Source organism: Salvia hispanica, chromosome 2, assembly GCF_023119035.1.
Source record: "Salvia hispanica cultivar TCC Black 2014 chromosome 2, UniMelb_Shisp_WGS_1.0, whole genome shotgun sequence".
In the NCBI taxonomy this organism is placed as follows: domain Eukaryota; kingdom Viridiplantae; phylum Streptophyta; class Magnoliopsida; order Lamiales; family Lamiaceae; genus Salvia; species Salvia hispanica.
The window spans coordinates 9,666,582-9,681,749 of NC_062966.1; the positions used below are offsets into that span (position 1 = coordinate 9,666,582).

At 37.8% G+C, this 15,168-nt stretch overlaps 1 protein-coding gene across 1 annotated transcript; it reads right to left on the reverse strand.

Annotated features, from left to right (window-relative positions):
* Nucleotides 1-50: 50 nt before the first annotated feature.
* On the reverse strand, nucleotides 51-9,482 carry LOC125205172 (serine/threonine-protein kinase EDR1). The gene is made up of 13 exons (XM_048103995.1): nucleotides 9,030-9,482; nucleotides 6,857-7,279; nucleotides 5,136-5,239; nucleotides 3,051-4,153; nucleotides 2,748-2,788; nucleotides 2,253-2,321; nucleotides 1,681-1,781; nucleotides 1,465-1,543; nucleotides 1,285-1,383; nucleotides 1,070-1,138; nucleotides 904-953; nucleotides 500-676; nucleotides 51-424 (listed from the first exon to the last, which is right to left on the reverse strand). Exons 1-13 carry the CDS (start codon nucleotides 9,411-9,413, stop codon nucleotides 313-315), a joined length of 2,811 nt encoding a protein of 936 aa, XP_047959952.1. The 5' UTR covers nucleotides 9,414-9,482; the 3' UTR covers nucleotides 51-312.
* Between the last annotated feature and the right edge of the window lie 5,686 nt (nucleotides 9,483-15,168).

Here is a 15,168-nt window from a genome sequence, read left to right on the forward strand (position 1 = left end):
AGTATCAAGTGCAGGAAAATGATGAAGGGAGTCAGGGACATTCTGTGCAGTGTCAAGAAATAGAAGATGAATGATAGGTAGCCTGAAACAAGAGATGGTATATATACATTACAAGGCCTTTGGGCAAGACTAGACTTATATATCTGACGACTATACAATAATGCCAGCCCAAATACAGATTATTTTCCACTTGGGATTCTTTGTTTTTCTCTCTTTCAACCATGTTCATAGATATACATTTACAGATCAAAATCCCATTCACTTGGACACATCATTTTGCTATACTCACACTTGTGCAAATGAAAAAAAGTCTTAAGGTGTAGAATTTACTTGTGGTTGCTCTACATGTGAAGAAACAACAAGCCGCTGCAAAGGCTTTAGCGCCACACACAGCTGGGCAAAAGAGGGTCGCAAATTCGGGTCCCTGGCATGGCAGCAGGCCAGGTGGAAATTAGTACGTATAAGAGATAAACATAATGAAATATTCACAAATACGTACGTCTGCCAACATTCCCATATTATCCTTCCAACAAGGGGATCAACATCTTTTGGTATGTCGAGACGACGGTTTTGGAAACCTACTGCACCTACAACTTGCATAGGATTCATTCCGCTCCAAGGCAATTTGAGTGTTGCCAGTTCCCACAGAATAATACCGAAGCTATATACATCACACCTGTCGACACTCGCAGCAGGTCAAAAGGATGGCTCTTAACTATTTTTAGTACTTCATTGATACAATAATAACAAGTTAAATTTGTCTATTACTGTACTTTTAGTCAATCATTTGGCTACCAACTTTACATGAGATTAAGATAAGCCTTTTGGTCGATATGTGGTCACCAAAGCAGCATAGAACATCAAATATTGGATATGACTGCGAATGTTTATAAGCATACTTACTTTTCATTTGAAGGCTCATTTCGAAGAACTTCTGGCGCCATCCACTCGGGCTTCACCCCAAAAGTCAATAAACACAAGAACAGAAAAATGTCAGATAAAGAACAACATATATCATATACTAACATTGATTGCTGAAAAAGGCATTATTAGCTAGGGCGAAGCTCACCGTTCCTGCAGTAGACTTAGATGACAAAAATGTATTGTGCTTCAAGCGTGACAATCCGAAATCACCCACCTGCATCACATTTCGTATACAACTAAAACACCCAGCCACCAAAAATAAAGACCTGCTCATGGGCTTTGATTTATAAAAGATTACTAGACTTTAAAAAAAATGATAAATTCATGGGCTTGAACTGAATTTATACAATTTGAGAATACCTTGACATTCCAGTTATTGTCCACTAAGAGATTAGGAGATTTTAAATCGCGGTGGACTATTGTCGGTATACTTGTGTGTAAGCAGTTCATGCCTTTAGCCTACAATATGACCTCCAAACATTTGTATTGACAAAAATAGGAAAGTATTGTGAAAAACATATCCAAATTCGACATCTGTACCACATCCAGAGCCATTTTAATCCTCCTCTTTTCATCAATTTGACAATGAGGGCGATGAATGATCCGGTACAAGCTTCCACTGGAAAACAAAAAATGATATAGGAAGGACTGAGGTCCACTGATATGATTACATGAAAACATGATCCTTAATGGTTAAATGCTAAAGCATAACATGATCCACAGGAATAAGGAACAACTACAGTTGAAGCAACATACCGAGGCAGAAACTCAGTAATGATGGAAAGGTTTGGTGGGCGAGTCACTGCCCCCATAAAAAGAACTACGTTTGGATGGCGTAACCTACGCATTATCCGTACCTGAAATACAAAAGCCACATTTTTGTGAAATAATATACTAGCACACAATAGTTATTACATACAGCTTTAAGAAGAAACTCAGAGGGTAGCAGCAAACGGAAAGGTGACTTGGTAGCATAACCAATTTAACTCTATGTAAGTTTACAATGTCTATTCATGTCAAACCATTGAGGAACAAGAAATGCACAGGAAAAACCATATTGCCATTCATGATGTTGAAAATACTGTAAACTCAATACAATCCAGTAATTAGTTACACCAGCAGACGTAATGATTTTGACGACTTCTGGATTTTCTTCAAGGAGTTTTTGTGTTGAGTGGGAGGCAGTGTACAAGAAATTTAATCGGCTATCAGTAGAAGATATGCTCAAAATCCTTTGGGGGTATCGTTGCACTAATCTAACAGGCCAGTCTCTCAACTGTATCAAACATTTCAAGTTTACAGGAAAATCAAGGAAAGCAGGTCCTTACTTCTCTCTTGAACTCGTCCAAGGCGGCACCTGAGAAATCTTGGTCAAGAAACTTCTTCACAGCAACTTCCTGTTGACAAAACAATCCAGATTCAGGGTTCAATATGTTCAAAAATGACTTCACTGTTTATCTACCAACCAGAAAGCTATTAGCAAAAGTAAGGGGTAGAGCATAAATTCCGCCCCTGCTATACCAACACTACTACATAGAGACCAATCAAATTACATGCCAATGTGAGGTTTTACAAAACAGACGAACATACTTGTATAAGTTGTATTAAAAAATCAATTATCTCAACAAGGGGGCATGCATTTACAATGCTTAAACAGGTCTTAACAATTACTACAATCAAGCAAGGGTTATTATCAAGCTATTAAAGTAACAAATTTTCTGTGCCCCAGAGCAAATCTGCCTGGTCTTATTAGACCTAAATGGGAATATGTCAATATATGTTTTTGATAGTTGAAAAAGTTCAGAATGATATCGACAACTTACAGTGCCATTCCAATCAGCATGGTAGACCTCTCCATAGGAACCTGAATAAGGTAGTACACAGTGATTTGACATAAATCATACATACGAGAAAAATTATGAAGGACGCCTACAAACTTATTAGATGATACAGAAACAAAGAGAGAATACAGAAGGAGCCAGTACCCAAACATTATGATGATGATTACAGTTTTAGGAAGTGCAACCACAGCCCAGATCACGAGCACAAAGAAAGATTTCATAGATACTTAAAACTTAAGGCATGTAATGTTGCAGCAGATAAAAAGTGGTAGACAACTACATTACCTAGTCCAATCCTTTCACCCAGGACAAGATCTTCCCAGACGATTTCACAATCAACAACATCATCAATCTCTGTATCAGCATGATTAGTACCAAGATTGAGTGAATTGCTAGAACCTTCATTTCCCTTCATTTTCATATTTGCCATGCTTAACCTGTCTGGCAAAATTTTCTTTTCCCCATGCAACCTAGTTATGACACTCTCGCTGTCTCCTACTTTAGACTCTTCATTCTTAACAATGTCCCTATCCTCCCTGAGATATGTTTCACTATTATTCAAACTAGAATCTTTCCCTGGAGGCAATTGACCATGTCCACTTTCACCAGATGCTGACATAAAGTTGTTATTATATGTATCGTCACGTCTATCTGCAGAATCAATTAAGGATTTTTCAGGAAACTTAGAGGCTTTGGCTGGTGGTTTTGAACTTGTGGAAAGGACTGATGGTGCATTTCCTTTCTTAGTTCCTGCATTGTTCTTCCCAGATGATCCTTCTGGAAAACCAGATTCGTTTTCTTTAGGAACGTCATTCCACGCATGACGATTTTTCCACATCAAGGGTGAAGGAGGGCGGCCACTGATAAGATTATTCTTTGAAAATTGCATTTTTCCAGCTTCATTTGAAATATCATTCTGTACAACTGTTTTGCCAGATCCTTTTAATAGGAAGGGATTCAGATCAGCAAAAAGATTTTTTGGGTCTTCAGTGGTTTTTGGGCTGTATGGAACCACATTTAAATTTATCCTGGCACCATCACTAATTAAGTTTGGTCCACGGCCCCCTTTATATAGTGAACTTCCAATTCCCTGAGACACACCATGGCCCGACTGATTAGCAGAAGGTACATTGTCATGAAGTCCAGAAGTCCCTACTCCATCATTAACACTAGCATCTGTAAGAAGTGCTTCTGGCTTCCAGTATGTAGCACCCAAAGGCAAATTATATCCACCCAAATAACCAGGCTGAGTTGATGAAACTCTAGGGTCTGAACTGGGAAGCCTACTTGACTGTGTACTGTATGGCTTCAAAGGAGTATCCCTTCCACTAAGAGCATCGGCAGGGATTAGTGTCCCAGGAGCTCCCATGAGATCAACCAAGCACTCACTGCACCAGAAAAATGATTTACTTCAAGTAATATGTAACAGGAAAATATGTAATAATTGACCGATAAAGTATGCAAACCACATTAGCATGCCTAGGAGTATAGTGAGTGGATGATATGGTAAAAGCTATTACATGTGAGATTCAAGAAGAATATTCAACTATATACATGGTCCTTTAGCTGACAATAAACTATCATTCCAAGAAACAAGAATTTAACCCCTCAACATAGTTAACACTTACAGATGTTAAACTGCCCGTGACTCGATGAGCTGACCCAACTAACATGAGAATTCTAGGGTTAGGTGCACAATTGTGTCAGCCTATTTAATGTGAACAGAATATAAGACGGGCCTTTTAAACAGGAGCTTGTTAATATCTTCCCGAAAACCAAAGATTAGCCCATTTGAATTGTTTGAGTCGTCCAATAGTGGCCCGTTTAACTACAACCACATAGGGTTTAGGTTCACAAATTTAGAAACCATTTTAGCTTAAGTGATTACTCAGAGCCTGTAAGGCCCAAAGAGCTATGGCTGGCTTGCTCTAGATTAAAAGAAAGAGAATGGGCACACCACAATTTTCAAGATTTCCTGAGTTGAGAAATACGAGAGGCGTCTATAGGTTTCCCTTTACACAATATAGTTTTCAATTAGCTATATTATCACAAGGTTTACAACAAATGTTTCTCTCTTTCATAATAAACCGGTCTTCAACATTATAAGAGACGACAAGGATCCTCTCATCCAATCAGGATTTAAACAAAAGAGCCATTATCTAAAATAAATACTCCCTCCGTCCCATGCTACTTGCTCCATTTCCTTTTTTCGGCAAAAACTTTATCCTTTCTCTTCCTTTATTCTTTCTTTCTCTTTCTTACTTTGTTCTCTCTTCATTTAACCTTTAAACATCAATTTCTTAAACTTCGTGCCCAGAAGAAATGCATCAACTAGCTAGGGGTGGAGGGAGTATATATTTGATATGTTACCTATCATCATGTAGCTTTATGATGTTAACAGCATCATCCTCAACACCAGTGTAATGACTACCCTTCACTAATCTGCAAGGTATTCCAACACTATCAGCTAACGCCTGCATCCAAAAAAATAAATAAATAATGGAACAGCTCAAATGCAACAAAAATTTGATATCATTATAGCATAATAAAGGGTCTTGAGCACTTCCTTTTTGCCCTTATGGACAGTATAAAGCTTTCGAGTTGAACCTATGCAAGCCTTTCAACAAGAACAAAGAATCCATTATTTGAGTGGAAAAGAAACCTATTCTGTCATAGCTAAATCCTTGACAAAACTTCACTGTCAAACTCTGGAAGAAAGGAAAATCCATTGGCTAATTGCCAACCTTTCAATCCAAGTAGTTATATAACTGGGAGATTATATGCATTGACAAAGATTGTTCCACATCTTAAAACACAAGGAAATCCAGAACAACCAGACTTCATGGTACTTGCTAGCGTCTTAGATCACATTTTAGAAACATGGGAAAGACTTTTCAAAGAAAGTATTTGCGAGTTCAAATTAAGGTTATATGCTCCAGTTTGTAGGTAATTAATATTTATAGCCTACCTTTGGCTGCATTATGAAGGCTTCTCATGCCCTCATCTAGAAAATGTTCAGAAAATGTTGAATTTGTCTTTAACCTCCTACTTCAGAAAATTGTGAACCAGTAGTATATATAAAAACTGCCTCAAGTACAATCTCACAATTCCACACATTACAACTATCTTGATGAGACCTTGACACCTTGGTGAAGAGTGAAGACAAACTAAAACTATTTCAAAGAAAAATAAAAGTGGATATACTAAATTTCTTAGAAAATGTACTATCGAGTAAAGGTTATTTTGGGGTAAAGCTGTATTTACTTATCAAAGAAAACAATGTGGCATTGAGTGTCAACCTCTAATTGTTTTTCCTGACGAAAATATTTGCTTGAGTATGTAAACAAATTGCAAATATGATCCAAGTAATAAAGGCCCATGTTTCTTTTGGATCCCAACTCCAATAGGATCACCATGCTTTGTTAGCCCATACTGCTCCAGAAAAAATTCCTATCGTTAAAAAGAGAAATGCCTCAAGGAAGCCAGTATATGACCTTGTTTTAGAACCTTTGGCCTTGTAGTTACTTCATCCCCAACTCCAGCACATGTCTCTATGAGTCACTCGTAATTTCAACAGCATTTTCTGTTCCTAGATCCCGCAGACCCCAAGCAAGTATCCTGTCACCAAACTACTTTGGTGCATCATTTTCACCTCAAATCCAAAATCATTTTCACCTTATTTTTTTTAAGAGCAGGCATAACATTTTATAAATCCAGAAAAATGTGTTGGGTCAACAGCTCATAGCTTCTAGATGGTGTGTTGTTTTAGCGTTTTACACAAATCCTAAGGTTTCACACTCTTGAATTCTAAAGCAATACTTTCTCCTCATATTTGACAGCATAATTGAATTCAAAACCATGAATCAGAGTTCAAGTTCACCTAAAAAGAAGGAAGGGAAACATTTTCCTTTTTTAAGCCTAAAAAGAGCACCTAAAAGACTTTCTAAAATAATCAGCAATACATCATCTACCTATGCAATGGATACGCACCACATGTCACTTACGACTTATGTACCGCCAAAGGAGGTATACCTGCCATTGGTATAACAGAGAATAAAAGAGTAAAATAATACTTAAGAACTTCATCTTGCCTTGAAAAGCAATGCTCGGTGACGTGAAAGGCCAATTCTTAAGGATCCAATAGGCAGCACACTGGTGTGGAGAGATGTTCTCAACTTCATACTTCTTTCAATCCATTTAGCCAAAATGACATTCGCATCACGTACAGGACCACCTAAATGTTCTGTAACAAGTTCAGCCAGTCTCTGTATGAGCAGATTGATCTCAGATGTAGGGCAGTCTAATTCAATGCAGTGTGCTATCTGCATCAGCTCCTCCAAAGCTGGGTCTATTTTTCTGTTTACAATGACAACCTCATAATCAGAGGCCCCAGTATCGCTTTCAAGATCTGTAAGAGAAGGCATGTTCCCTCGAGATGCTGGATCAGAAGATAGATTATATACATCATAGAACCCATCCACCACTCTCTCCTCAAAGTCGAGGACACCAAAATTCTGACAGGAGATGAAACAAACACAAGTTGACATCACAAAAATGAAGTTCAGTTTTTTATCCAATTTAGAATAATTTTAGCAGTAAAAGAAATAATATAAAAAATTCATGAGCCAAACAATACAATGAGCTATAAAAAAGGCAATGAAGTCCTTTAGGATCTGGACAGAGACCCTGTATTAAAGCCAATGATGTGCTCCAAATTGAGGCCGACAAAACTTATTCAAAGCATAAATTGTCGCTTCGCACCACTACGATTGCACATATTGTTCAAAGAATGGTATATTGCTTGTATTTTAACATATAGCTCTACATAGCAACCAATTTCAGTTTGCCACTAATACATCTTATTATACTAGATATCAGTGGTCTTGTACACGGAGGGGATGTTCGGTTTGCAAGATTGTATCTCGGGATTAAATATGTGGTGTGTTCCGTTCATGAGATTGAATCCCACAACTCAATCCTAGATGGATAATCATGTGATAATTAGTCATAGCCAACCCCCTCCAACTAAAATAATCTCACAAATTAATCCTAGATTATATCTTAGTACTATTTTATCTAGGAAACCGAACACCACCGGAGGCTAATATTTATTACCAGGGCCACGTTCTTGAGGTCAAAACCTATGACAGGGATGGATTATTTTAACTTCCCAAACCTGCTCTCAATTCAAACACTTATAATAAGAAAATGTGTTTGTTTTATTTGTTCGATCAATACTTACTATTTTAATCATACATTACCATTACAGAGAAAATTACCATCTAACCTTTTATCTGTTGATGTTAATTAATAACTACAGTGTAAAAATATGTCTCAATATATTACAGTATTCATGCTAACATAAAAAATATTCACCACTTGTCATTATTTACTAACTAAAAACAAAACTAACAGAATGCAAAGGCAACCACCAACAGTGAAGCAATATACTACGATATATATCATGATCATCCCTAAATCAGACATTCAACCTAAATTGTGTATATCGTTCAAAATCAGAGTATATTATGTAATTTAGTCTCTTGTGATGTTCTAAAAGCACTGACATGTTGATCACAAACCTCAATGACCTCATATAGAACTATACCAACCATGCAAAATCTCATCAATTATCTCAAGATTCATTTGTGTTGATGTTGCACACTTGCATTTTTGTAATGTTGCACACAAAGCATATCTGCATATACATATATTGTTGAACATCTTATGATGGCATGCAAGACCAGATTTTCTACTCTATTCATCAAGAAATGGAAAGAAAACATAGATATCACACCCAAGTTTTTGGCATATCAAAACACCTTAAGCTACAGCCCGTGTTGCCATGATCCGGCAACTAAAAATTACGAAAATCAATTGGCTTAGTACATTTTCAATCCAAAGGCATCATTTGGGTCAGAGACATTTAACAGTAGCCTTAAAGATTATATCATACACTGCAGTTAACCTTCACCTACCCCGCTTCATCAGAACAAAAGAACAAACCAGAATAACCACCTAAAGTATACACTGATTAAAAATCAAAAACAAAAAATCATCCACATGGATTGAATTTTTAAGAGCAACGAAGTATAAATTTAGTAAATATGCCCCCAGCTAGAAGTAAAAACTGGTCTTTAGTAAATAAAATTAACAGGTTGATTGAACCCTTCAAGTCTCGAAATTATCGCCATCCGGATTATGAAATTGGACACATGTTTTCAAGGGCGCAATTAGGGTCAACAACAAGTAAAGCGAACTAACCCAGTAGCGGCGGGACAACAAATCCGCAGCAGCCTCGCCGTTATCCGTGGTGCGGATCGGGGCTTTTTCTGGGTCAATTAGGGCCGAGTCCTGGCCAGACGACGACACGCTCAGAGCTAGCGCCAATTGGACCTGGTACTCCTCCTCGGAGGCATAATAATCCTGCTGTGTGTGGTGCTGCAGGCTATTATTACCCTCGGTGGCAGCAGCACCGCTACTGGGAGCAGCTGAGACGGCGGGGGTGCTGGTGGATGAAGCGGCGACGGGAGAAGAGGAGGCAGCGCGATTATCGGAGATGGGCGGCGACTGAGGTGGTGGCGGTTGTTGAGGGGTCTCGTTGGAACGATTCGGGTGGTGATGAAGCTTCTTGAAAATGTGTTTCATTTTGGCTCTCTCTCTCTCTCTAAGCTGCTTGTGAATTGATTAGAAAATGTGAAGCGATGACTGTAAATGATTTGCACTTTGTCAAAAGAAAGAAGAAGAAATAAATTACGCGCTAATATTGGGATAAATTCATACAGTTTTCAGTTTTGTGTGTTCAATTGGGCTGGACAGGCCCGGTAAGGCCCGACTAGGTTAAGACCCAATGTTGGCACATGCTCATCATATCTGAAGCCCAGCCTTTGTATTTTCTAATTTCTGTATATGAAAAGATGCAAAAAATATTATAACATGTATTCATGTCTTAGTATAAAGTTTTTCCATTCACAATTTTACTTTTTATCTAAAAGTTCATAACTAAAGAAAGAATTAATATTATTATCTTTTTTAGTAGATAATATTGTTGATATTATATTTTTAAAATTAGAAGTGTAGAAACTAATAAATTTTAAAAGTGTTATAATTATTCAATAGATATTAGGTTTTGAATACCATCAAGACACGAATAATGTTTTTATCATAGCCATCTTTTATCATGGATAAAAAATAAATTAGATGAATTTTGTGTTCTTTTAAAAAATCATTAGTGTTTCAATTGATTCTATTCAACCTACTTTTATTCTGAGTTGCAACCTACTTCCTCCGTCCCATATTTAGAGTCACATTTAGTTATAGCAAGGGTTTTAAGGAATTGGTAGAGTGTGTAATTAATGAAGTGAGATGATGGAGTGTGTAATAAATGAAGTGAGTTGGTTGAAGGTAGGTCCCTTTTTCATTTTTTGGTTTTTCATTTTTGTTTTGATTTATTTTAATGTAGATAATGACATTTTGATGTAATTTTGATGAACAGTGGGGTAAAATTGTATAACCAAATATGGAAAATTCTAAATATGACTCTAAAACTAGGACGGATTTTTATGGCAAAATGTGACTCCAAAACTGGGACGGAGGGAGTAATTGAAAAGTCCATGCTTCTAAAATCTTCCATACGATAAAAAAATACTTTCTTTCCTTTACAGCATCCGCAGCGGTGCTCGCTAACACGGACGCCGTCTGTGCCGCTGGTGCGGTGCACCGCTGCTCGCCGCTGCGCTCAATCCGCTAGCACGGCGCTGCTCGATGCATCGAGCACGTCCGCGCCAACGAGCACACTGACGTGGTGCAATTCTATTCGCCAACGATACGTTGGATTTTCCTTTTTTTAAAAAAAAATTGAAACTAATACCAAAAATTAAAAAATATATATTTTTGGATTTTCAAAAAATATAGCCGTTTATTACCATTTTTTTGAATTTTTTAAACTTTTTTTGAATTTTTTTTATCCCAAAAACAACTATAAATACACACATTCATCATCCACTTTTTCATACAACACATTCATCATCCATTTCATAAAACTCATCTACATCTTCCTCACTCACTCAAACCCTCTCTAAATTCAAAAATGGATTTCACCGATATCATTGCGGAAACAGAGTGCGAAGAACAAGAATACTATGAACAATATCGTGCCGCCTATGAAGCCTATGTCGCAGCCAATATCCCCGCCCCTCCTCCTCGACCAACTAGATCAACTCGCCGCTACATCCCTCATGATCGAGAGGGAGCCAACGAAAGGCTCGTTGCCGACTATTTTTCCGACTAGCCGCGGTTTCCAGAAGATTACTTTCGGCTCCGTTTTCGCATGTCAAAACGGTTGTTTATGCGTATTGTCAACATATTGTCCACCCGTGGTTAATACTTTCAATCACGCAGAGACGCAGCTGGTCGGCAAAGTCTCTCGGCGTTGCAAAAGTGTACTTGTGCCATCCGACAACTTGCTACTGGGCAAACGGCTGACCTCTTCGACGAGTATTTACATGTGGGTGAGTCAACTGGAATCCTATTGATACGCTCGGATTTTGCACTGTTTTAAGGCCATTATTTGGTCCGTTTTTAATATCAAAGTTGTACATGTCCATTATTTGCATATTTTATCTATTTTTGTATTTTGACATATTTTGTGAGAAATGTGCATATTTGAGCCTAAAAAGGGAGTTAAAACGCGAAGTAGGAAATCTGGAGAGCTTCAGGTAGCGTCCGGCGACCGCCGACGCTTAGCGAAGACAAAGACACGCCCGGCGACCGCTAGGAAGTGTGTGGCGACCGCCACAAGGAGTCAGAAGCTTCTGGACTACGCGCGGCGACCGCCGGCCAAGGTGCGGCGGCCCGCCACAAAAACGCGGCGTGCGACAACTGTCTTTAAACTCAATTTGCCGGCGATCCTGAAGTTCGATCAGGGCGTTCTACACACCATTCTCTTCGTCTTGAATAGAGATTCACGATGGTACAAGAATCACCTCAATCGGAGTTCTGTGGAGAGAGTTATGGCCGTTCTACCAAAGTCGCGCAAAGCTGCTAGCTGCAGTCTAGGCAGAAATTTGAAGAAGGAAAGAAGATATTACCTTGTGAAGCCAAATCTTTCTTTCTACTATGGGGAACGAAAATTACATCTTTCCTAATGCTTGGAGGAAATTTATTACCAAATTTAAATCTTTCTAAAGCCTATATATACCCCATAACCTCATTCATAGAATTCAACCCTTCCATAGCCTCCAAAAGGGGAGTCTCCAATACTACTCCTCCAACCCTAATCAGAGAGCTTCTACTTGCAAAATAATTCACAGAGATCAAAAGCTAGAGTACTTCACTTGTGCAAGGAGTTGGAGAAGGATTTCAAGAACATCAAGAACGACAAGGATTCAACCTACGGGTTTTATTTGCTTTAGTTTTATGTTCAAATTGTTTTCCCTTCAATCTATGTGTTTAGCTTATTTCATTATGTGTAACTAAACTCATAGGATTCTAGGGATGTGTTAGTAACGACTTTGGTTATACAATTCCTTTTTCTATTTAATATCCGTTTTGTTTTTACTTTGTTTCTTCCCTAAGTAGTTTTGATGCTGCATGATTGAGTGACACAATCTTGTATGATTTAATATAGCTTGCTTCATAACTGTGAGAGAGTTCTAGCGAGTTAGATTCACTTAGTAGACGCTACAATTAGCTTCCCTTAAAACGACATTGTTAATTGAGAGTGAGGACTTTTCAACGGTCTAAGGAGCTTTATGGAGTTACGTGTTAGGATTGACAACCCTAATTTTGTAATCAACGTTTGCATCGCATGAGCATAAGCTAGGCGACTCGTCCTATCAAAGTAATAACTGTGCTAGGGTATTGAAGTTTGGAATTTGTATAACCATAACTGTGAACGCACATCCCTGGGATTCCCTTATCTCTATCGATTATCTTCGTGTTTTATCTGCATTTAGTTGTTATATGCTTTATATTGTTTTCTGTTTTCAAAAAGTTTTCAAAAAGTTTTCAAAAACCTTCCATTCTTCCAGATAGTAATTGAGTCTTAGTAGGAGATAGACACTTTGTGTTTGCCTTCCCCGTGTCCGATATCCGGTATTGACCTTTAGCTTAATATATATACTTTGTATACTTGCAGCTTTATTTAGTGCTAAAAAATAGTGCATCACCTATGCCTCAAAATTTTTTGCTACGGTGTTCGTTCTGCTTTCGGCAAGGAATTCCTTCAGGCACCCACCACCGAAGATTGTCAACGGTTGCTTCATCTTCACGAAACAGTCCACGGTTTTCCCGGTATGCTAGGCAGCATTGACTGCATGCATTGGAAGTGGAAGAATTGCCCGACTGCTTGGAGGGGTCAATACTTAAGCGGCCACAAAGGCGGTGGCCCAACGCTTATCCTTGAAGCGGTCGCCGACTACCGCCTATGGATTTGGCATGCATATTTCGGTGTTTCCGGATCCAACAACGACTTCAACGTGCTCTATTCTTCATCACTCTTCAATGATGTTTTAAATGGTGTAGCACCGGCGATTGACTTCACCTTCAACGGAAATGCATACCACATGGGTTACTATCTAGCCGATGGTATCTACCCACGATGGTCGACTTTCGTGAATACGTTCAGCAATCCGCAAGACCCGAGACGGATTCTTTTTGTGCATCGTCAAGAGGCTACTCGAAAAGACGTCGAAAGAGCTTTTGGGGTCCTTCTGGCCCGATTCAACATTGTAAAGGCCCCGTCTCGGTTGTGGTACGTTAAGAATATTATTGCTGACATCATGTACACGTGTATTATCTTGCACAATATGATTATAGATGACGAAGGTCCGAGGGCGGCTAACTTTAACGACGAGGATGAAGCCGGAAGCTCAACCGCGAGGTCTCCCCCACGCCGAGGTGTGCATACGACGGTGGGCGAGAGGATCGAAACAAGACACACAATGCGCGATAGCAGAATCCACAATGAGCTACAAGAAGACATAATCAAACACATTTGGGCGAAATTCGGCAACGAGTAGTGGGTTTTTTTTTAATGAATTTAATTATGTAATTTTAAATTTTTAGGATTTTAATTATGTAATTTTAAATTTTTAGGATTTTAATTATGTAATTTTTAATTTATTTTAATTTGTAATAGTAATCCGGGTATTTTTAATGCATTTTAATATTATGAAAATGTTTTCTTTAAATTAAATAATGGAATGGTGGGACCCTTGAGCATATCCTTGCGGAAGAGCATGGATGTGGCCTGTGGGTGTTGTGGTCTTGCCTAAGAGCATTGAGTAAAAGTGGGTCCGGGTCCACGTCCGTGCTTTTGCCAAAGAGCACGGATGTGGATGCTCTTATAATTAAGGTGAAACTTTTTTACACAAAATTTAAGAAATGAATGTTTAATGTGTTAAGTAGATATTTAAAAAAGTAAGAGAGAGAGAAAGTAGAAAGAATAGAGTAGTTATAAAGTGAATAAAGTAGATAGATAAAAAAAAGTAAGAGAAAGAAAAAGTAGAGATAATAGAGTAGCTAGAAAGTGAATAAAGTAGATAGATAAAAAAGTAAGGGAGAGAGAAAGTAGAGAGAATAGAACATCTAGAGAGTGAATAGAGTAGATAGAATAAAATCAGAGAGAGTAAAGTAACATTGAGTAAAAAATGTAAATTATAATGGAAATGACTCAACTATGAGAAAACTTCTCAAAATCGAAAAATGACTCAACTGTAAGATAATGGAGGGAGTAATAAGGTAAAACATAATGGGTCTTTAATCTGCTTATTACTGCTTAGAGATTACGATAACATTTAAATATACTTGTTGTTAACTGTTAAAAGTGACATAGTCAAGAATTTTCTTTTACTTGTGTGTTAGTTTTAAAATCTTGACTCTGCCACTAAGCATGACATCCATTTGTTACGGATTTTAGAAAATATAAGTAAAAAAATAGTAAAATATGAATCTCACTTTAATATTTTTAGTTTTATAATGAAATACTATAAATTATAGAGTTATTGAAATGTATGGTGTACTTCAAATTTGTGAGTTTAAAAGTGAAAACAGGAGTACTTATTAGCGAATAAACTGAAATATAAAATATAGGAGTAACTTTTATTGTTGGACGGATAGAGTAGGGGTGGCAAATCGTGCGTGTTGTGTCGTTATCGTGTTGATACGATAACAACAAACACGAACATGATCCGTTAAGAAAACTCCAAACACGAACACGAACACGAACACAAACACGAACACGACCTGTTACCCTCAGACACGAACATGACATGAACCCATTAACGACACAAACCACTTCGGGTCAACACGACATGATAACAACACATATATGACACGACACAATAACGACACTATAATAATAATATTATAATATATTAATATTATTTCTAATATTAAATTT

Excerpts from the sequence above, each read along its gene's own strand:
- LOC125205172 (XM_048103995.1), bottom strand. The coding sequence starts at position 9,413 with ATGAAACACATTTTCAAGAAGCTTCATCACCACCCGAATCGTTCCAAC. Across the intron at positions 5,240-6,856 it reads ACCGAGCATTGCTTTTCAAG|GCGTTAGCTGATAGTGTTGG; the intron begins GCAAGATGAAGT and ends TTTTGGATGCAG. Across the intron at positions 1,139-1,284 it reads ACAATAACTGGAATGTCAAG|GTGGGTGATTTCGGATTGTC; the intron begins GTATTCTCAAAT and ends AATGTGATGCAG.